General features: G+C 44.8%; 1 protein-coding gene across 1 annotated transcript; it reads right to left on the bottom strand.

The window, feature by feature from the left end:
* Nucleotides 1–1882: 1882 nt before the first annotated feature.
* MC1R (melanocortin 1 receptor) lies at nucleotides 1883–22509 on the bottom strand. Its single transcript, XM_077450505.1, has 2 exons — nucleotides 22066–22509; nucleotides 1883–6239 (listed from the first exon to the last, which is right to left on the bottom strand). Exon 2 carries the CDS (start codon nucleotides 6231–6233, stop codon nucleotides 5289–5291), a length of 945 nt encoding a protein of 314 aa, XP_077306631.1. The 5' UTR covers nucleotides 6234–6239; nucleotides 22066–22509; the 3' UTR covers nucleotides 1883–5288.
* Nucleotides 22510–24529: the final 2020 nt, after the last annotated feature.

Genomic DNA, 24529 nt, shown 5'->3' with positions numbered 1-24529 from the left:
TGACCAGTGGTCTCCAAACTTCATCCCAGGGGCCGGATGTGGCCCATTGCTTGATTTTATCTGGCCCTTGGGGCATTATTTCCCCCACTTTCAGCAACAGTGGGGCATAGTTCCTGCCTCTGACACTGACAATGGGGCACTAGCCCTCTCACTGACACCAACATTGGAACACTATGTTTCCCACTGACACCAATGATGGGGCACTATTCCTCCCACTGACACCAATGATGGGGCACTATTCCTCCCACTGACACCAATGATGGGGCACTATTCCTCCCACTGACACCAATGATGGGGCACTATTCCTCCCACTGACACCAATGATGGGGCACTATTCCCCCCACTGACAACAATGATGGGGCACTATTCCTCCCACTGACACCAATGATGGGGCACTATTCCTCCCACTGACACCAATGATGGGGCACTATTCCTCCCACTGACACCAATGATGGGGCACTATTCCTCCCACTGACACCAATGATAGGGCACTATTCCTCCCACTGACACCAATGATGGGGCACTATTCCTCCCACTGACACCAATGATGGGGCACTATTCCTCCCACTGACACCAATGATGGGGCACTATTCCCCCCACTGACCCCAATGATGGGGCACTATTCCCCCCACTGACCCCAATGATGGGGCACTATTCCTCCCACTGACACCAATGATGGGGCACTATTCCTCCCACTGACACCAATGATGGGGCACTATTCCTCCCACTGACACCAATGATGGGGCACTATTCCTCCCACTGACACCAATGATGGGGCACTATTCCTCCCACTGACACCAATGATAGGGCACTATTCCTCCCACTGACACCAATGATGGGGCACTATTCCTCCCACTGACACCAATGATGGGGTACTATTCCTCCCACTGACACCAATGATGGGGCACTATTCCCCCCACTGACCCCAATGATGGGGCCCACACACGATCGGAATATATGATGAAAAGCTTCCATAGGAAATTCCACTCGTGTGTACACGGCATTAGACTCAAGCTTGGAGAGCTTCAGAAAGAGATATCGTCTTCTTCCCAGAAGGAGTAGACTTCCGGTAGATCATCTTGTATGAAGGTTAGGGACAGCCCTCCATCTAACATCATCTGGGCATTGCCTACCTTCCCAGAGGGTCACTCAGGAGGGTCACACAAATTGGACGTGTCCAGAACTTGAAAGAAGTTCCTATCTACAATTGCCCTCTTCAGATCATGTAATAAGCCTTTTATCTTTAGAGATGGAATTCATCAGGGAATAGAGGCTGCCTCCCGGACTCTAGTGGGCTGGTCGTGTGTATAGGGCGAGGGGTGGTGAACCTCCTTCAGCGGTGGATATGCTCTCCCAGAGCGGTCTCATGGGCTGCCCATTCCAAGGCGTCCATGGAATCCATCTGCAGGGAAGTATCATGGTCACCCCAAGCGGTGCGGAGTAGATGTGGGTGTCCTGCCATTAGTGGACTGCGGAGGAAGGACTGTTCCGTCTTCTGTCCTTTTATAATTAAAGAATTGATTAGACAAGTAGAGCCCACCCTGTCCGCTAGTTATTTATCACTAGTATGCTGCCACGTTGGCATCAGGAAAATGGAAAGTTGTATCAAACCCTTACCGTAATTTTCCTTTCCTGATGCCAATCCACGGTAGCACACGGACCCACCCTTGTACGTTTTGGTATGTGGCGAAGTACAAAGAATGGGGTGGGGCCTAACTAGGCCTTTCATTTTATGCCATTCTCTGGTCCTGAGGGAGGGGAAGCGAGACGGAGCCTATCACTAGAATGCTGCCATGGACTGGCATCAGGAAAGGAAATTACAGCAATTAATACCAGTTTCAGTTTTCATGCATTTCAAATAAATGTTTCTTGAATTCAAAGCTCCTCCTCAGACATGTTTTATTTAGAATGGTGAAAATGTCGTTGTGCTTTACAAACTACATAGATGACAAAAAAGAAATGAGATTGAGCTATGGGTTGAACCAAAACAATAACAATAATGGGTATGAGCTGCCTCTACTTGATACCTCCACCCTAAATGGGGGTGTTTATGCTGAAAAAAGAAGAAAGGAAGGGTAGATGTGGCGCTATACCTTTGAAATCCCTAAGATAATATGATTAATAATAAACAAATTCTATGAAATATGTGGATTGCAACCTTATAAAAAAGGTGTAAATGCCGTGTTGGAGAAAAAACAAATGTATCAATCGCTTATCAAAATACAACAGCTGTCCGCCATGGCGTTCTGAGCCGGAGAGACGTCGGAGTGACGAAACGCGTAGGGTGTGGCCATAGAACGCACTCTCTCCGGCTCAGAGCGCCACGGCGGACGGCTGTTGTATTTTGATAAGCGATTGATACATTGTGCAAATGTGAGTAGTTTTTTTTTAATGAATAAAGCTGGTTTTTGAAGCAGTTTTACACTATGGATGTCCTTCTCTTTTACTGATACTTATTTGAGGCACCCCCAACGGACCAATTAAGGACCCCCCAGAGGAAAACCAGACAGCGACACAGGGGCTTACACTGTGGCAGCGAGTTCACCCCTGAAGGGGGCAGGTGATCTGGTGAGGGCAACAAAAGCACTTTTTTGGATACACGTGTTGGGGGATCTTTCTCTTTGAAGTGGCAACGCCCTTTTTTCTTGCACCAATAAGAACTTATTTGGACTGATTGGCTAATCCTCAGTTGGATTAATTGTTTTTTAAACATATTTAATTTAATTTATTATTTATTTTGTTACTGCGCAGTCTTTCACTATAGTATTAATTAATCCTTAGTGGGATTGATTATTTTCTTAAACATATTTTAATCGTATAATTTATTTATTTTTTCACATTTTTACAAATTTTTGCAGATGAAATTATTTATGTCACATTTCATGAATTATTGCACGAGAAGTTATTTATTGCATGTATATTAATTAGACTCACTAGATTGGCACAAGCACTTAGCACAGTATTTATGCATGTATAGAGTCGGTATATATATATATATTTATTTTATTCAATTTCTTTTTTTTTTTATTTCTCCAACACGGCATTTACACCTTTTTTATAAGGTTGCAATCCACATATTTCATAGAATTTGTTTATTATTAATCATATTATCTTAGGGATTTCGAAGGTATAGCGCCACATCTACCCTTCCTTTCTTCTTTTTACACACTACATAGATGACATCAGTCCGGGGCCCTCATAATTGCATGTCCTTATCACAGTCATGCATCACCGTCTCTAGACATGGCTTTGTCATGGGACTGTTGGGTGGGATTTAATCAACAAGGATTAAATATTTATTCGGTCAGCACAGCGATTGAAGGCTTTCATGGGATGGAATCATTCAGCATTATCATGTCCCATTATTGGTCTTTGAAGGCGTTCATTGAGCTAAGCGTCATCTCCCTAATTACTCTGTGAGGTTTTATTTACAGTCGTCTCCCATGTCCTTCTGTGACCGACGTCTTCTGTGCCGGAAGGGGATTTAGGCCCGGTTCAAGCCGATGCATTTTTTTTTTAGTTTTACAGAAACACACTACAGTCCATGTAACACGGCTTCCTACGCATGTAGTTCACATCTGTGCATTTTATGGAAAGGGCCAGGGACCAGCAGGTTGTATATTTGGTTCCATAGACTTCAATGGATCAAAAATGCGTACGTTAAAAACGCAAAATGCACCTGGAATATGGAAACTACAACCTGCATAGGTGTGAACCAGACCTTACTTCAGCTATATTCATTAGAAAACAAACAGACAAGGCCAGGAAGATGATGATCATCTCCTCAGCCATATCTGTGAACTTATTACATAATAGTCCAGTGATGGGGAACCTCGGCACCCCAGATGTTTTGGAACTACATTTCCCATGATGCTCATGCGCTCTGCAGTGTAGTTGAACATAATGGGAAATGTAGTTCCAAATCATCTGGGGTGCCGAGGTTCCCCAACACTGTAATAGTCCATTGCTTGCATGAGTGCTTTGACCTCAGATCGGTTGACTTACACTGGATGGAGGGAGGTCAACAAATGAGTCCCTGAGTTTGGATGGTGCTTGAAAATAAAGCCTCCTAGATCCTAGAGGGGGATCTAGGCCTTCACCCACTAAGCCTCTATATCACATGTGTCAAACACAAGGCCCACCAGACCATTTCATATGGCCCTCGCACCTTTCCCACAGCTGTGGAGCCCCTTCGTCTCCACCCCCTTGTCTTCCCAGTTGACAGCAGAGAGGAGAGCAGAACTCCTCCTACAGAACTTGCACCTCTCTGTGCAGCTGCAGCGCCCCCTCGTCTCCACCTCCCCTGGTCTCAGCAGACTCCGGCAGCTGACTCCAGCCCTCCTCTGGTCCTCCTTCAGACCCTGCACTTGTTGCTTCTCAGCTCCACCCTCAGCTTCTTCCAGGCTGCAGCACAAGGTAAGGGGGGTGCACTATGATGTATGGGAAGGTGGGGGACACTTGGCTTCTGATGGTGGGGGGACCTCTTGACATCTGATGTTGGGGGGAGGGGGGTGCTCTGAACATCTGCTTATAATTATGAGAATAATACAATTCTATGCTAATTGAACCTGAAGGTCGCACACCGCTGGTATCAAACATTATTACTAAAACCAGTAATAATTGAAAGCAGAGACAATTATTTACTATGATAAAGAGTAGATACATTTATATAGTCTTATAGATACAACGGGCCCTTTGAGGGCAACCATAATGCTGATGTGGCCCACAATGAAAGTGCTCTATATGGTGGAAGCTTCTAAAAAGGTTCTCCATAGCAGCTAGTCAAGTCCTTAGTGAACTGCATACTGGAGGATTTCATTGGTTGCAACCATTTTTCCTGTAAGCAGAGGCCACCATGATGTCGGAGTTCTTGTAGTTGTCTAGGCTTCAGGTTACTTAGAGAACAGGAGGCTCCTCTACACATAAGCAGTGGGTGTCACACGATGACATCATAACTTTACACTAATCATAGAGTCCTTGCATCCAAGAATGTCTTAATTGTCTTTATTTCCCAACAAACTCCAACCAGATTTCATTTTCCAGGACAGAGCTGACTCTTCTGGGTTAAAGTCAGACAAAACGTCAAATTACATAAAGTTCTCTCAATTCTTTGGCTTCCTTGTAATTTACATCTATAGTTTTGGAGTTATTTCTTTTTTTTTTTACATAAGTCATTATGAAATCATTTCGTTTCATACTTTAAACACATTATTGGAGGAAAGGGAGAATTTGGAAGAAGTTCAGATCTTCACTTCTAAGCTTCTATTCCCCCTAACCTCCTCGTACCATCATTGGGAGCAGAACACAATGTCCCTCAAGGTTTTCCTCAGCTCCTGACTCCGAAAGGCATAGATTATGGGGTCAATAATGGAGTTGAAAATGATGAGGACATAGCTGATGTTAAAATACTTGAAGTACTCCAGGCAGAACGGGTGCTTTGGACAGGAGATGATTAAGGTAAGATGAAGGAAGAACGGTCCCCAGCAAAGGAAGAAGATGCCGAGTAGTATTGTTAGGGTGATGGCTCCCCTTAGTTTGACGGCCACTTGATGCGGGGAGAGTCGTCTTCCTACCCCCTTCTGCTGGGCGGAAATGCTCTGTGAGTGGCGTCTTGCCAAGATAAACATATGGATGTAGAGGCCCAACATCAGAACCAACATGAAGATGAAGAACACAATAAGACAAAAGATGACGACGTGGCTGTTGGAAAACACGATGAAGGTAATGCTACAGGCGGTACTGGCCAGCCAGATCCCAGCGATGGCGTTGACTACTCTTCGTTGGGTAATGATGTTGTGATATCGCAAGGCGTAGAAGATGGTGACATAACGATCTACAGCAATGGCTCCAAGAAATGACAGCGACGTCACCAGCGAGCACAAGATCATGGTGTCCACAATATTGTCCATCATTTTGACCATTGGTTCGTTGTAGCCTATGATGGCGTGGCTTAGTAGGATCAGGATGACCGTCTCTATGAGATTGCTGATGCTGACAAGCATGTCGGAAGCGGCCAGGCAGCAGATGAAGTAGTACATAGGAGAGTGAAGGTTGTGATTTTTTGCAATGGCCACAACCACCAAGATGTTCTCCAACAAGCTGAGAATACACAAGAATAGGAAAACCCCTTTAGGAACTTCGATGTGGATGATGGTTGTCTCGTTGGATTTTGGTACCAGTGCGGTGGGAAGACTCGCATTGACATCACTCTGTAGGGCTGTAAAGTTGATCATTGTGACCTGTGGAGGTAAAATAATAGATATTAGATAGGATACCTTTCCTTGTTAACATTCAGAAATTTCTAAATAAAATAAATTAAATAAAGCCTGGCTCCAGGTCATCTTTCAATAAAGGTACCCCAGTAGGTGGTAAAAACAAAAATACATGTGGGACCTCTCTGATACCCCAAAGGCAGGATAGCACCTCCATAGACAGGGGTGGGTTAGCATTTCAACCCAGGGCTGAGTCCATAGCTAAAATGGGGGACAGAGGAAGGATATTGGACGCCAGTCACTTTTGCCTTGTTAAAGTTTAATTGCAGAATGGTCAAGGAGGTGAAGGTTGGGGGGGGGGTGGGCTTCGGGGTCCCAGAGACCGTAACAGATCTCTTACAGTCTCTCTAGATCAGTGATGGGGAACCTCGGCACCCCAGATGTTTTGGAACTACATTTCCCATGATGCTCATCTACACTGCAGAGTGCATGAGCCTCATGGGGAATGTAGTTCCAAAACATCTGGGGTGCCAAGGTGCCCCATCACTGCTCTAGATCAATGTCCAGCTTCACAGTGTCAGGACCTTTAAGCTGACCCGGCAACGCTGTAATCACATCCCCAAATGTCAGTGCGTCCTCCAAGTGAGTCACCAGGCCCTTCTGAGAGAACCAGCCTTCTTCCTGGCTCTCTCCAGCATGGGGCCTCCCCCTGGGTCTCTTCATTGGCACACCTTCCTCCAGACCAGACAGGACAGCTTCAGGACCACTTCAGCATATATTAGGCCCCAAACCAGGCTATTGGTGCTCTCTAGATCTCCGCCCAGTGGAAGAGAGAGAAAGAGCACAGGGCCTTTCCTAAATATTTATATCTTCCCAGCATGCACCAGTGTCCTAAACCTCCTACTGGATTGGCTGAAGAAAATATCTATAACTTCGTTTTGGTTGTGAAATCTCATACTATGACCAGCGACACCACTGACATCTACTGGTGACAGTAATGCCGTGTGCACACGAGTGAATTGTGTGCCGGACAATTCGATCGTGTGTGGGCTCCAGCTGACTTTTTCATCGTAAAGTCTGGCGGACTTAGAAAGTAGTTTTGACTCAAAATTTGTCCGCCGGACTTGGCTTTCAGCGGACAATCCGTTCGTCAGTGTGCTAGTCTGGGGGACTAAGAATGACGCATGCTCAGAAGCAAGTACGAGACGGAGGCTATTGGCTACTGGCTATTGAACTTCCTTTTTCTAGTCCCGTCGTACGTGTTGTACGTCTCCGCGTTAGAAATCACTGGACTTTCGGAGCGTCTGTGTGTGGCCAAGTCCATTCGTTATAAAGTCCAGCAGATTGTTTGCCAGATTGTTTGCCGGACCAATTCCGCCGGACAATTCGATCGTGTGTACGCGGCATTAGAAATCACAACCCAACTAAATCTTAGGGAAACCCCAGGTAAAAAAAACCATACAATCAGTCTTAGCCTTTGTACACACAGTCGGACATTCTGATGGAAAATGTCCGATCGGACCGTGTTGTCGGATAATCCGACCGTGTGTGGGCTTCATGTGACTTTTTTTTTCCGACCAACAAAGTTTGAGAGCTGGATATAAAAATTTTCCGACAACATGATCCGATGGGACAAAGTGCCACGCATGCTCAGATCAAATTCCTAGACCAAAACTATTGGCTACTAGCCTGAACGTAGTCCTGTCGAAACTAAATAACGTCATCATGTTACGAACGATTGGATTTTCCGACAACTTTGTCCGACCGTGTGTATGCAACACCAGTTTCGGGACGACGGATTTTGTTGTCGGAATGTCCGACCGTGTGTACAAGGGCTAAGCCATGTGCCGCCCAGACAAAAACGAAATTGACTTAGTATAGGACAAGGGGGCTACATACAGCTTTTGCAGCAACACTTAATCCTTAGCCTGGAGCTATCATCTGCAGTACTTCTTTTCTGCCACAAGAGTTCTTCCAGATTAAATGATATCCAGAGTCATTTGAACCTGGAAGACTGAGGAGCCGAGGACATACAGTGAGTGTAGGACAGGGATGCACAACCAGTGGCCTGAGGGCCACATGTGGCCCACCGAGTCCTCTGATGTGGCCCACGACCTCCTTCTCTGGGATGGTGGGTTGGCAAGCCCAGATCACAGTTGCCGACCTGCCATCCCAGAGCATCAGTGTTGTGAATAAAGTCAGCGGTAAAGGAAGCAAGCGACTGCACAGCAGAGCCGCATAAGCTGATGCTTTCTGTATAGCACCGGCTTCTGTTACAAGTGGAGTGATACCAAATGCACTCTGTTATTACCTGCAGGTTTAGTACACTTTCAGAAAGCGCATCGCACTTGCAGAATATAATAGAAGTCTATGGCAAAGTGCAGCTAACCTGCAGGAAAGCCACAAGTGCGCTGCGCTGTAAGCACGGTGTGGGTAAACCACAGAGAATCAGTGTCTTAAGCCCTTGTACACACGGTCGGAGAATCCGTCGGAATGCGTCTTATCGGACCGTGTCGTCGGATAATCCGACTGTGTGTGGTCTGCATCGGACTGATTCCATCCGAATATCCGTCGGACCCAATTTTCCAACATGTTGGAAATATTTTCCGACCAACTGGTCCGATAGGACATACTCCGATCATGTGTAGAGAATTCCGATCGGACAAAGTGCCACGCATGCTCAGATCAAATTCCTACATCAAAGCTATTGGCTACTAGCCTGAACGTAGTCCCGTCCTAACGAAATTACGTCATCACGTTCTGAATGATTGGATTTTTCGACAACTTAGTCCGACCGTGTGTATGCAACAGTTTCGGACAAGATCCGACGGACAAAATCCGACGGATTTGGTTGGCAGAATGTCCGACCCGTGTGTACAGGGGCTTAGGCTCCTTTCACATGATCAGTTCAACCCAATCGGACCCTTCATTCACCTCTATGGAGCAGCAGATCTTGTGTCCATTTACACCTGCCTACCTCCAATCTGATCAGCTGAAAAAAAATAGATCCATCTCCTTCTGTATGGGCGGATCGAAGGGTCCATAGAGTAAAGTAGAGCAGACTCTGTCCATGTCTGTGTCTGCTCTACATATGCAGATTTGGCACAGACCTGTCACCTGCCCACTACTCTCATTGTGGCCCACGACCGATTACCAAGACGCTTAAGTGGCCCTCGCTCTTCAAAAGGTTGGGCACCCCTGGTGTAGGACATCGAGGACTTGTCCAGTGATGGCACCTTGTAGTGTAATGCCCTGTACACAAGGTCCGATCGGATTATATTGTCGGAAAATCCAATCGTGTGTGGGCTCTATCGGAGAAGGATCTCAAATTTTCAGACAAAAAAATCCGATATGACTTTTTCCGATTGTTTGTAGAGAATTCCGATCGGACAACGCGCATGCTCAGATCAAATTACGAGACCAAATCTATTGGCTACTAGCCTCTATGTAGTCCCGTCGTAACGAAATAACGGCATCACGTTCCCGAACGATCGGATTTTCCGACAACTTTGTCCGACCGTGTGTATGCAAGACAAGTTTAGGACAAAATCCGGCGGATTTTGTGGTCGGAATGTCCGATCGTGTGTACAAGGCATTCTGATGCAAGGAAGACAAATGATGCCAACCAATAGACATCGGTCTGGTGATAAATGCTGTCTGATCTCTCTTCTCACCCTGGTCTGTCTGACACCCGTCACCCGGACAGGAAGTGGGGGACACAGACAGGAAGTAGGGGACACAGACATGAAAAAAATCCTCCCCCATCCAAAACTAAAATAAATGTTTTGACTGGAGTTAGGCTTTAACTTAAATAGAATTTGGATAATTGGGATACATTGTAACATTTATGATGGAAGTGCTTCTGATACTTGATACTGTTCTTCAGCAATATTTATTGATTCTGAATGACAGATCTCTTTATCGGCATTACTTTCAATAGGAAACCAGAGTGAGAAGATCCGAGTGATAATTCTATTATTGGTTCCTCTTCTATTTCTTGCTCACTATTTTCATCTATGGGTCGCTCAGAGCTCCCCCTAGTGGTCATGGGTGGAATTGGGATTAGCATCTCATACTAAGCAAACATTTTATTAGGGTTATAAAAGATCCTCTTCGCATTTCTCCAGCTCCTTGTAGCCCATTCATAGTGGCAATGGGAATGGAGGCTTTTTTTTTTTTTTTAAAGCAGCAGCACACTACAAAACACGGCATGTGCATTGCGGGGTGCTGCCATGCAGCTATATTGCAGTTTTCTGTAACAGTGCGTTGGATGCCAGAACCGGTGTGCGTAGCCTATTGCATTAAGGAGCGCACCCCAAAGCTCAAATACACATGCCTGTGTGTGCGAGTGTATATATATATATAGATACACACACACTCCTATATATAAATGTAAAATGTATTAAAACATGGATGGTGTCAGAAGGGCAGTGGATGTGTCAGTAGTGCAGAGGTTGGTGTCAGTGGGACAGTGGAGGGTGTCAGTGGGACAGTGGAGGGTGTCAGTGGGACAGTGGAGGGTGTCAGTGGGACAGTGGAGGGTGTCAGTAGTTTTTTTATTTTTATTATTTATTTATTTTTATTTTTTTTACAATATTATTATTTATAATTTTTTTTTTTTACAATATTATATTATAATTGTTTTAGGGGCCCTGTTGGGGGGCTTTGGTAAATATCAGGGGTTATAAACAGACCCCCGATGTCTCACTTTTGAAACAAAGAAAGGGACTGAGGACAGCGATTCCCCAGTCCTTTTTGCTCCAGCCTCAGTTGCACCAGCCCCTCCCCCACTCTCCATCTTGAAACATCCCCCCCACCTCCCCATCAGCAAGCTGTCAGCATAGGGGGTGCGGGAGGCAAGTGGGGGGTCCTAGGCAGCAGGGGGAATCTGTGTAAAAATGAGAATTTATGCGCTATTTAGCTTCTAATATTATATAATTATTATTATTATTATTAATTAATCATTATTATTATTAATATATAATATAACACTTCTAATATTCCGGTTTTTGTTTATATTGCAGCACTATTATATATATTCAGCTGTCACATATTTTTATGTAGTTATCTTTTTTTATATTGACCGGGGGTAGTGCGGATTTTTCCACGATACATAAGCAGGGGGAATCTGCATAACACAGGGTGATTAGGGTGTGCCCAGGCACACCTGGCACACACTGTGCACACGCCTATGGATGCCATTCACAATGAAGCATGGTTTGCACGTTATCATGAGTTGCAGTAAAATGCAGCAAAACAGAGGTTACAGCAACAAGTAAATGTGAATCTGAACGTGAAAATCTCCACCCCAAAGATATAATAAATAATTATCCCGCTGCAGTTACTAAACTCACTGTGCAGTGTGCAAGGAAGCAAATACCGTAGATATATATATATATATATATATATATATATATATATAAGGGGTCATATAAAATAATTGATCACTAAATATATAATATAAATAAATATATAATACATTCAATTTATGTTTTAATTTTAAGTCAAGAGCAACCCTGAGATCCGTGGGTGGGGGATTAGTACATGGGAAACGTATATATGGTATGAATTACAAAAATGTATCTATTGGTAAGGAATAAAACATAATAGTAATAATTAAAAGATATTTAATTAAAAAAAAAAATAATAAAGATAAAAGGTAAGCTAAACGAAGGGGAGGGGGAGATTTATTGGGGGGGAATAAAAATGAAAGAAAAGAAAAAGAGAAGTGGGGGGAGGGGGGGCCTCACACAATACACAATATTTTATACCATCTCTAATGTCAGGGACAGATTACCATATACTCACAGGAATGCAAACCCCCACCCCCATACAAGATAAAGAAGGATATGGGAACCTGTGATCATGTTTGGATGGTCTATATTAAAAGAATCAAAGTATAGTCACAATCTCGGTGCCCTCATTAAGGCCGCCTGGTGAGAATACATCACGATTATATATCCAGAAGGTCTCTCTGGCGCATCGTTTTTTGAAACGTTCAGCTGCTGTCAAGGATTTGGAGATTTGTTCAATCACCCACATTGTTAGGCCAATGGTTGACTTATTGTGGAACTGCGGTGGGACATTGTTCTTGTCTTGACCCCTTTCAACGAGTCTTCTGTGTTGGCCGAACCGCTGCCTGAAAGGGCAGATTGTGCAGCCAACATATATGAGTCCACAGGGGCATCCCAGTCCATAGACCACAACGTCAGATGTAGAAATGGTCAAGCTGATCGGTTTTTCCTTTTGAGCAGAAAGTTTTTTTTTGCCGTGTTTGACAAAAACACGGGATTTGCATCTGGCTTTTTTACACTGATACATGCCCACAAGGGGTATGAGAGGGGGGTAGGACAGTAGGACAGTTGGAGACGTGATCGGCTTTCCTGAAGAGATGAGTTTTGAGGGATCGCCTGAAGGTAGCGAGAGTAGGGGGATAGCTGGACCGGTGGAGGTAGTGAGTTCCAGAAGATGGGAGAGGCTCTGGAGAAATCCTGGAGATGAGCATGGGAGGAGGAGACGAGAGAGCTTGAGAGTAGGAGGTCTTAAGAAGAGTGGAGAGGACTGATTGGGTGATATTTGGGGACAGGATTGGTGATGAAGCTCGGGGCAGAGTTGTGAATGGCTTTGTATGTTGTGGTTAGTATTTTGAATTTAATTCGCTGGGTGACTGGGAGCCAAAAAAAGCAAGATTAATGGGGTCAAAAACGTGGGTAAAGGATAGACCAGCCTTTCTCAACCTTTTCAACACAGAGGAACCCTTGAAATAGTTCTCTGGTCTCGGGGAACCCTCTGCTAAAAATTAGAGATCTACAACTCATGATACATTAGTGTGATGGTCAGTGGGAAGAATGGTCCTTACATTTGTGGTCAGTGGGAAGAATTACCTCCTTACAGAGCTAAAAAGATCAATGGTGTCAGTGGGAACTTATCAGAGAGGCAGAACTTGCCCAATGCTGAAGGAACCCCTACAACCTCTGGAGGAACCCTGGTTGAGAATCACTGGGATAGGCCATAGGGGTTGCAATTGCAGTGATCCACAAAAGAAGTAATAAGATCAGAGGGACCATCCAAGATGACAATTTTATCCTCAATATATCGTCTGAAAAAAACGATGTTGGCAGAAATAGGATGATGATGCCAAATATACGGTAGTTGTTTTCCCAATAACACATGAATAAGTTGACATATAATGGAGCAAACTTGGCTCCCATGGCGGTTCCCTGCAGGTAAAAATTCAAAACAAAAGTAGTTATGGGTAAGACAAAAATGAATGAATGAAAGTGGCTTGTCTGGGATTAATAAGTGTGTCTTGGGCAAGGAAAGATTGGAGCTAGTAGGCCAAATTGGTGGGGAATGGGCATATAGAGGGAGTTGACGTCTTAAGATAACCATATATAGGAGGAGGATTCCCATCTATATGGTGAGAGGAGTTCCAAAAGATGGGAACCATCTCTAATGTAGGATTGCATTTGATGAACCAGAGGCTGCAGATATTGGTTGATATATTAAATGAAACCGGTAGTCACACTGTCCATAGCTGCCACAGGAGAAGGGAGGAGAGGAGAGGAGAAGAGAGGAGAGGAGAAGAGAGGAGAGGAGAGGAGAAGAGAGGAGAGGAGAGGAGAAGAGAAGAGAGGAGAAGAGAAGAGAGGAGAGGAGAAGAGAGGAGAGGAGAAGAGAGGAGAGGAGAAGAGAGGAGAGGAGAAGAGAGGAGAAGAGAGGAGAAGAGAGGAGAGGTCAAATTGTTATGGATTTTTGGCAGGTGGTAGAAATATGGGACCTGGTAAAAGTCTTTTATGGAAGAAAGAAGCTTCTATTTTGTTGATGACAAAAGCTGATTTGACCAAAATGTCACCAAAATGTCAACTTCATGGACAAAGTCCGACGTGGGGTCCTTTTAGGTTTCTCATATGTGGCCCTATCGGGGAGAAGTCTCTGAGCTTCTATGATATAGTCAGCTCTATCCTGCAAGACTATCCCTCCACCGTTATGGTCAGATTTTATGATAATATCTGCCGTGTGTGTCAGAGTCTAAAGCTTTAGTCTCTGAGGCAGAGAGATTATATTGGCTGGATGACACCATGGAGGGTGACTGACAAAGCTTGATAAAAATCAGCGTAGATCACTCTAAAAAAAAAACTCTCAAGATAAGGACTTTTTGATTGAGCAGGATAAAAAATGGATTTGGGCCTAAAAGATGAATGCGCTGTAGGGGGAGAGATAGCAAAGTGCTGTGTGAAGAGGCTCAATGAGCCATCTTCCTCAGATAAGGATCCCCCAGCATCTATGATGGGGCGGCACAGTGGTGTAGTGGTCAGTGGTGTAGTGGGGCGGCACAGTGGTGTAGTGGGGCGGCACAGTGGTGTAGTGGGGCGGCACAGTGGTGTAGTGGGCGGCACAGTGGTGTAGTGGGCGGCACAGTGGTGTAGTGGGGCGGCACAGTGGTGTAGTGGTCAGTGGTGTAGTGGGGCGGCACAGTGGTGTAGTGGGGCGGCACAGTGGTGTAGTGGGGCGGCACAGTGGTGTAGTGGGCGGCACAGTGGTGTAGTGGGGTGGCACAGTGGTGTAGCGGGCGGCACAGTGGTGTAGTGGGCGGCACAGTGGTGTAGTGGGTGGCACAGTGGTGTAGTGGGGCGGCACAGTGGTTAAGTGGGCGGCACAGTGGTGTAGTGGGGTGGCACAGTGGTGTAGTGGGTGGCACAGTGGTGTAGTGGGGCGGCACAGTGGTGTAGTGGGCTGCACAGTGGTATAGTGGGTGGCACAGTGGCGTAGTGGGCGGCACAGTGGTGTAGTGGGCGGCACAGTGGTGTAGTGGGCGGCACAGTGGTGTAGTGGGGCGGCACAGTGGTGTAGTGGGTGGCACAGTGGTGTAGTGGGTGGCACAGTGGTGTAGTGGGGCGGCACAGTGGTGTAGTGGGGCGGCACAGTGGTGTAGTGGGCTGCACAGTGGTATAGTGGGTGGCACAGTGGCATAGTGGGCAGCACAGTGGTGTAGTGGGAGGCACAGTGGTCTAGTGGGCAGCACAGTGGTGTAGTGGGTGGCACAGTGGTGTAGTGGGCGGCACAGTGGTGTAGTGGTTAGCACTCTCACCTAGCAGCAAAAAGGGTCGCTGGTTCAAATTGGCTTCTGTCCAAAATTGCCCCTAGTATATGAATGGGGACCTTGGATTGTGGGCTCCTTGAGGGTAGGGAGCGATGTGAGTGATCAATGTACAGGGATAGGGACAATTGTAGACTCTCACTCAGAATGGACTGGTGTCTTTATTCAACCTTACTAACTATGTATGTTACCATCATATTCAAAGGAACTGGGAGAAGGAACAATTTTCCTGGCAGTTGTGGCTGAAATTTTAGTTGGTCTACCTGACTGTGGTTTGGTTTCGACAGAACCCCTCATTTCCCAGTTCTTGATTAGAGTTTGAACACTGCTGATTGACATTCTCAATTCCTTGGATATCTTTTTATATCCCTTTCCTGCTTTTATACAGTTCAGCTACCTTTTCCCTGCAGATCCTTTGACAATTCTTTTGCTTTCCTCATGACTCAGAGTCCAGAGAGGTCAGTGCAGCTCTGGATGAAAGATGGAAGGGTCTGTTAGGAGTCCAGAAACTCATTGGCCTTTTATACTCACTAATTACAAACCGATCACAGGTGAGGATGGAGACCTTTCATAGCCAATCAAACCCCTTTGTGTCAACTTGTGTGCATGTTATCAGGCCAAAATCACTGGGGTGTGTAAACTTTTGATCAGGGTCATTTGGGTAGTTTCTGTTGTGATTATAATTTAAAAATGTGTTTATTGAAAAAAAAAAATGGCTTCAGCCAAACACTAACCAGGAGTGGAAGAAAAGTTTTTGTGTTATCATTCATATTCTCTGAAAAATGGCCAAGAAATCCTAAATCCTTCCAGGGTGTGTAAACTTATGAGCACAGCTGTGTATAGGGGATTGTGCACAGAACGGCCGCTCTGTAGCAGGAAACGGGCTGCGGGGCGGTCGGGGAGCGAATCCATATTTATTACAGGATGTATTACTCTGTGTGGCCGTCATTCTAATGAGAAAGCCCAGCACTCGCTTCATGCACTTTGATTGTTGGTGTCACCTATGGAGGGACTATTTCCTTCTCATTTATTCACAGCATAGCTGCCAATGAGCTGGTGAAACTCCCCTAAGCCCCGTACACACGATCGGACATTCCGACAACCAAATACATTGGATTTTGTCCGAAACTGTTACATACACACGGTCGGACAAAGTTGTCGGAAAATCCGATCGTTCAGAACGTGATGACTACTACATTCAGGCTAGTAGCCAATATCTTTGGTGTAGGAATTTGATCTGAGCATGCGTGGCACTTTGTCCGATCGGAATTCTCTACAAAGTCCCATCGGATCATGTTGTTGGAAAATGTTATAGCCCAGCTCTAAAACGTTGTCGTCGGATATTCCGACGGAAACAGTCCGATGGAGCCCACACACACGGTCAGATTATCCGACAACACGGTCCAATCGGGCATTTCCGACCGTGTGTACAAGGGCTAATACTAAAACCAGAATAAACCCAATACATTCCGGCTGCAATTGGTAGATTATACGTCTGAAATGAATTAACTGCACTCACTAAAATGAAATAAATTCAAAAATATGTTTTGTTCTAAGAAAAGTCCATAGAGAGAAAATACACAGAAAACTCATCACACTTCCTATAGCGGCTCCGAGTCCTGTGACCGCGCTGTCACTGGAAGTTACGTGACTCCAATTACTGATCAGGAAGCTGGGATTCGGCTTCTTTATGCAGAATGAGGTAAAGATGCAGAAAAGTGAATTATTGTAAACAAAAGGAGGATTTTGGTGGGATTTTAAGGCCAAGCAATGAAATTACTGACAATACTTCAAAATGTAAAAAAAATATAACAAAATGTATTACACAAAGATTTGAAAATATATATTGGCTGTAGATATATTACGCAGAGATACACATCTAGTCAAATGATGGGACCAATGCTCACTCAACAAAAGCATAGAGTGACATATCCCGACATGTTTCGCCTTTTAGGGCTTCATCAGGGGATGTTTGTTGAGAAGTAGATGTGATACTGCGACTTGATGTTGAAAATGGAGAAGACGGACACTAGGCCACACACAGAAAGGCTGGCCAAGAGGAGTACATATATTATGCAGACAGAGATACCCATCTAGTCAAATGATGGAATTAATGGTCACTCAACACTAGCATAGAGTGACAAATCCCGACATGTTTCTCCTTTTTAGGGCTTCCTCAGGGGATATTTATTGAGAGGTAGATGTGATACTGCGACTTGATGTTGAGCCAAATGGAGAAGATGGACACTAGGCCACACACAGAAAGGCTGGCCAAGAGGAGCCCAGGGACAGGGCCAAAAGGCCAGCCTCTGTAAATGACAGACCTGGGTCTATGAAAAGGCCAAAGGTGCCTTATAAGGTGTTACCTCATGAAGAGAGATGTCTCAGCGTGGCAGACCCATCTAGTGTCACTGAGACATTTCTCTTCATAAGGTAACACCTTATAATTTAGGCACTTTTGGCCTTTTCATAGACCCAGCTCTGTCATTTACAGAGGCTGGCCTTTTGGCCCTGTCCCTGGGCTTTTCTTGGCCAGCCTTTCTGTGTGTGACCTAGTGTCCGTCTTCTCCATTTGGCTCAATATCAAGTCGCAGTATCACATCTACCTCTCAATAAATATCCCCTGAGGAAGCCCTAAAAAGGAGAAACATGTCGGGATTTGTCACTCTATGCTAGTGTTGAGTGACCATTGGTTACATCATTTGACTAGATGGGTATCTCTGTCTGCGTAATATATCTACAGCCAATATATATAGAATATAGAAGTTCTTGTTTGAACTTCTACCCCGTTTCCACGAAAATAAGACCTAGCGTGATTGTTGTCAATAGTTGCAATATAACCCCTACCCCCCAAATAAGCCCTAGTTAAAGTCCTTGTAGGTCTTTTTTTCAGGGTAGGGCTTATATTGAAGCCATCACCGACAATCATGCTAGGTCTTATTTTTGGGGAAAACAGGGTATCCATCTATGGCTGGTTTAAGGTATTATGCATGGAGGAGACGACACAAGCTAGGCAGAAACAGGAGCCGTCCCCAGATTTATCATTTTAGAGGAGATTCCTAGAACTACAAGAGGTGGGGACAGGATACCGCCACTCAGAAAGAAATACGTTTGGTGGACTATCAAACTTTCCACCTTTCATACTGGTGGACTCAGTAGTACTATTGCTGTACTATTGTTTGCTCCGGGTTCCTGGAGGTGATGATGATGGTGATGATGATGAGTTTAATCTCATCACAGGATAAATGTGATTCTTTCTTACACATGTGCGCCCATTTGAAATAAAAAAAAAAAGGTGTGGACACCCAAACCTGTCATTCATTGGCTGTGCATTTGATTCTTGTAAATAAGCTGAATTGCATATTGAAGTTGTGTGCAGCATCCCCCTTGTTGTATTTTAGACTTTAGGGGTAAAGTGAAGGCCCCTTGAAGCACACACCCATATGCGAGGAACTACATGCAGCTCACCCATTGATTTCATATATATGTACATTATATATTATATTCAGTATAAATACATTATGTAGCCAAAGGTATGTGGGCACTCCTCCTATTTGTTGAGTTCAGGTGCATAAAGACATGGGGTGACCAGTTTGATGTGGAGGAACTCGAGTGTCCTCTACAGAGCCCTGACCTCATCCCTACCAATCACCTTTGGGATGAATTGGAATGCCGATGGTAAGCCAGGTCTTCTCATCCAACATCCATACCTGACCTCACAAATGGCATAAATTCAGACCGATCCCCTCCAAAATCACATGGAAAGACTTCTCAGAAGAGTGGAGGCTGTTATAGCCACAAAGGAGGACAACACCACAGAGGTGTGATGGGTGGAAGAATTCAAGTGTCCTGCACAGAGCCCTGACCCCAACCCTACTGAACACCTTTTGGGATGAATTGGAATGCCGATGGTAAGTCAGGTCATAGTTTCATTGTTAGTAAGGTTGAATAAAGACACCAGTCCATCCAGTTCAACCTGAGTGTCTACAATTGTCCCTATCCCTGTACATTGCACTCACATCGGTCCCTACCCTCAAGGAGCCACAATCCAAGGTCCCCATTCATATACTAGGGGCCAATTTTGGACAGAAGCCAATTAACCTCCCTGCATGTCTTTGGTTTGTGGGAGGAAACCGGAGTACCCGGAGGAAACCCACGCAGGCACAGGGAGAACATGCAAACTCCAGGCAGGTAGTGTCGTGGTTTGGATTTGAACCAGCGACCCTTCTTACTGCTAGGTGAGAGTGCTAACCACTACACCACTGTGCCGCCCACTACACCACTGTGCCGCCCCACTACACCACTGTGCCACCCACTACACCACTGTGCCGCCCCACTACACCACTGTGCCACCCAACTACACCACTGTGCCACCCACTACACCACTGTGCCGCCCCACTACACCACTGTGCCACCCACTACACCACTGATCACTTCACCACTGTGCCACCCACTACACCACTGTGCCGCAGTAACCTCACTAATGGCATAAATTCAGACCGATCCCCTCCAAAATCACATGGAAAGACTTCTCAGAAGAGTGGAGGCTGTTATAGCCACAAAGGGGGACAACACCATAGAGGTGTGATGGGTGAAAGAGTTCAAGTGTCCTGCACAGAGCCCTGACCAAAACCCTACTGGACACCTTTGGGATGAATTGGAATGCCGATTGCAAGGTGTGAGCAGTTTGGTGTGGAGGAACTCAAACCTGATAATAAATGCTCTTTTATGGAATCCTTATAAGTCCTGGTCACAAATGCATGGCTAGTAAAGTGCCACTGGATGGATTTATAATTGATATATAAAATAAAATAAGGGCACTGTTGTTGGTGATAAGTTTTTAGAGGTGTCAGTTCCAGTCCTGCCATTAGAACACCGGCTCACCGGGTGCAACAAATAAATGTGAATGTCCAAGAAGCCTCATAAAAACAAGTCAGCAAAGAAAGACGTTCCACTTGCTTCTCCTGAGACGGGCAACTGTGACTGACTTATAATACTGCAAAGATACCTTATTCATTTAGCAGTGTCGTTATCTATTAGTATTTATAAAGTTCTCAGATGTAATTACTTCACATCGATCCATCCCATTTGTAGGACTCTTTGCTGGTCACACAGATCCCTACAGCCAGCTTGGTCAGAAACAAATTAATTTACTGCCATGTTTTTGGGTGGACAAGGATGAGAGAAATGGAGAGTTTTTTCATTTCCCATGAAATTCTAACAAAATCCAAAAGATTTGAAATTCAGAATCAGAACCAAAATACTTTATTAATCCCATGAATGGGGTCTATGGTGAAGGTTAAGTTAGGGTGGTTCTTGGTGGTTTACAAGGGGGGTGATGAGTTTTATTTGGGCTTCTGAGGTTTACTGAACCTCCTTTCAAATATCCCGAGATATGACCGATCATCGGCTTCATTATTTTAGGTTTTTGGTTTTTCACGGAAAAAGGTAAACCTAAAAATTTTCACAAAAGTAAAGAAAATCAATGATCAAATGTACGAAAAAAGGGAACATTTAGATGCCTCCCCAAAACATTCACTGGTGGTGTCATTTAAAACACAAGTACCAGGAGGATTCACCCGCAATAAATGTTTGGTGAATGTCAGATTCAATACTGTGTAACTACACCCCTAAGGTAAAGATAAATACCTCCTCAAAATAAAGAAATACGGAGTGTTGTTTTCTAAGTATATTCTGCCTTATGCCGCGTACACACGATCGGAATTCCGGGCAGAAAAAGACCGATGAGAGCTTTTCATCGGAAAATGCGACCGTGTGTACGCTCCATCGGAATTTAGCTGTCCGAATTTCCGGCAGCCAAAAATTGATAGCATGTTCTCAATTTTCCAGACGGAAAAACTTTCTATCGGTAATTCCGATCGCGTGTAATGCAATTCCGACACGCCAAAAATCACACATGCTCAGATTCAACTACGAGACGGAAGCTATTGGCTACTAGGTATTGAACTTCCTTTTTCTAGTCCCGTCGTACCTGTTGTATGTCACCGTGTTCTAAATGATCGGAATTTGATGTGACCGTGTGTAGGCAAGACAGCTTGAGCCGAATTCCATCGGGAAAACCATCAGAACTTTTTCCGACGAGAATTCCGATTGTGTGTACGCTGCATATGAAGCTCCTTGAGAGTTTTTGCCTTGGAGAAATTTTGCAGTGAAATACATTTTTTGCCAAACCCCCCCCCCCCCCAGTGGTGAGAGGAAACCCGGGACAAACTATGAGGCACCTGGAAAGCATGTGACCCCCACACAGATAGTGAGAACTTCATCAGTGCAACTCAAGAGTTCCCATTATCATGCCAAGGCAATAGGAAGGAGCAGAGAACACGCTCAGGTCAGGAGATCCAGGTGAATCAATGAATAAGTTGAAGGACTCCTCCCAAGGGTGCAAGCCGTACAGACTGCTAAAGGAAGGAGTGAACGGCGTGCCGAGATAACGGATATGAGTCCTTAATTCTTCATTCTTGATCCATAAAACAAAGTGACACACCAGGGAAAGAACAGCAATCAAGGCAGACGCGTTTCACACAGAATCATATGCTTAATCATGGCATAATCATTGTGTGAAACGCGTCTGCCTTGATTGCTGTTCTTCCCGTGTTGCGTCACTTTGTTTTATGGATGAAAAATAAAGAATTAAGGACTCATATCCAATATCTTGGTGCACCGTTCGTTCCTTCCTTTTACCTACAAAGGGGTAAAGTATGAAGGTGCCAATGTCAGGGGTGGTTATATTACCTCTTATGAAGATGAGGAGGTCTCGGAACCTAATCCAGCGTTGTATTTTCTCCCGCCAGGGTCCAAATGATGTCTCGCTCACAGCTGGCAAGGCTTTTTATTTGTAGTCCTTTTCATGCCCTTTGTACATTTTGATGACCTTAGAATCCCAATGTTTTTTATAGTTCTGCCTTCTGAGCAATTTCTTGTGCGGAGAGCAGTTTCCCGCTGTGCTTCTGACATACCAGGCCGGTGCTCTTCTGCTTGATTAGGATTACAGTAGAAGAGATGCCCGGGCTTCTCCCGCTGGCAGCAGGTCTCTCTTCCAGCTCCCCCAGGTTGAGCCTCAGGAGGTCTCAGAATGGAGCTCATTCACCTTTCTCCTCTTCCTGGCCTCTCTTCAATTTCTTCTTTAACACCGTCCACTATACCGAAGAATATGTTGGTTTCAGATGAGGTCAGGACAAAGAATGAGTCTTCCCCCCCCCCTCCGCTTAGTCCTTAAAGGCATCTTCCCAGCCCCTCCTAGCTCGTAGAATGGACACACATGACCAGGGAAGCCAGAGGCAGCGATTTGTTATGAAACCTCTTAAAAACCATGCAATGTGCAATCCACCACCCTTTAATTAAAAACAAGAAGCTCCTCAGTTTGCCTATTGATACAAAAATATATGAACTGATTTCATAATGGTTATTTATGGATCACATCTCGGAGCACATGCCGGTCTACTATGAACGTTGGAGAACCCTCCGGACAAATGTGAACTTTGCAGGTTTAGTTAATGGCCTATTCACACCAACGCAGGCTCACGGTGCATTAAACGTGCGTGAAATCTACATACTATTATTAACTATGAGCTCCTTCCAGGGGCGGACTGACCATTCGGGCACTCGGGCACTGCCCAAGGGCCCCATGCCACTAAGGGGCCCCATCAGGCTTGCCAGCCTCAATAAAACCAGGGACGGTATGTAAAAATCTGTGTTTTTTTTTTAAATCCCAAAGATTATAGCTGCCCCACCTCTTCAGTACCTTTTCAGTGTGTGTCTGTGTGTGTATACTGTGTGTGCATATTGTGTGTCTGTGTGTGTGTGTACTGTATGTGTGTATACTGTGTGGCCCCACAATATATTGCCTAGGGGCCCCATAATTTCCTATTTCCTACATTTATGTTTTTGGTTGTAACAAAATGTGGGGAATGTCAAGGGGTATGAATACTTTTTCAAGGCGCTGTATCTCATGGGGATATGATTTTATAATTCTGTGTCTAGCAGGGATTGGACGTTTATGGGTTAATAGTAGGGATTTATTTCAATCAGAAGCGGATCTCTTTTTTCCCATTTGGATAAGAAGTGTGTGGTCTCCGGGGGTGGAGATCCTGGAGAAGAACTTTATATATCATTATTATTATTATTATTATTATACAGGATTTATATAGCGCCAACAATTTGCTCAGCGCTTTACAACATGAGGGCAGACATTACATTTACATTACAATTTGGTACAAGAGGAATCAGAGGGCCATGTCATAAATAGTACATGGATCAGTCGTGTCTCCTGCAAGAGAAGACTCGGGAATCCGGGAAATAATCTTTCTATGGGAGAGATTCATTTGATAGGGGTGGTAAAAGTATGAAGCTGATGCCATGGTAACTATAGGTATCTTCCTGGAACCAGTGCGGGTGGCAAAGATTATAAAGATTATAAAGGGGGTCTTCAGACTGACTAATGGTTGGACAATCCTAATATTCTCTGCTCTTCTCCATGCAAAAAAAACAAAAACAAATAGAGGATGTATTGCTGGAGGGAATTTGGGGGGTGAAGAATAGAGGGGGTCATAGGACCAATGTAAGTAGAGAGAGGCCCTTTCCTAAGGAAGGTGTCCTATACTTTCATAGCTGAACATACCAATGTAGGCATATCTCCTGGTTTTGGCCAGGGTCGAGGTTGTCCGCGGGTAATGAGGTCAGTTTGAAGACTTTTCCTCCAAGGTAATCCATTGTTTTGATTGTATGTTATGTAACCGGTCCACTATTCGATGGGATTCGTTAGGGATGCTGCTTCGAAGTCTGGGGGGGGGGGAGGGCAAGACCTGAATTTTTGGGTTTTGTGAGGATTTTTTTTTTTACCAATCCAAGATATTTTGTATAACCGTATAAAACTCTCTGATAGAAGAGCAAAGACTTGGAGGAGATATTAATGGAACATTTGAAGGATATACAATGTTTTGGGTAAAATATCTTTACTATACTGAGCCAAAAGAAGGAAGGGTTGTTATCATTTAAGAGTTGTAGAATGGATTGAATTACGGGTGAAGAGACCAAGTCTATCAGCTTAGTAAGAAGACAAGGTAGGTACATTCCCGAGTATTTAATGACACTGGGTTCCCATTTGGAAGGGATTTCTGTGGGTGAATTTGGGAAATAAGTGATATATTAAGAGCTTCTGTCTGTTCAGTTGTTGATCTTAGAAGTGCTCCAAACCCAA

The sequence above is a fragment of the Lithobates pipiens genome, unplaced genomic scaffold (genome assembly GCF_037356315.1).
Source record: "Lithobates pipiens isolate NorthernLeopardFrog02 unplaced genomic scaffold, aLitPip1_a1.2 Scaffold_10, whole genome shotgun sequence".
Lineage (NCBI taxonomy): Eukaryota > Metazoa > Chordata > Amphibia > Anura > Ranidae > Lithobates > Lithobates pipiens.
This window is presented reverse-complemented; position numbering and strand designations above follow the sequence as displayed.

Bases quoted from the DNA above. Each gene is read 5' to 3' on its own strand.
- MC1R (XM_077450505.1), bottom strand. From the start codon at position 6,233: ATGATCAACTTTACAGCCCTACAGAGTGATGTCAATGCGAGTCTTCCC.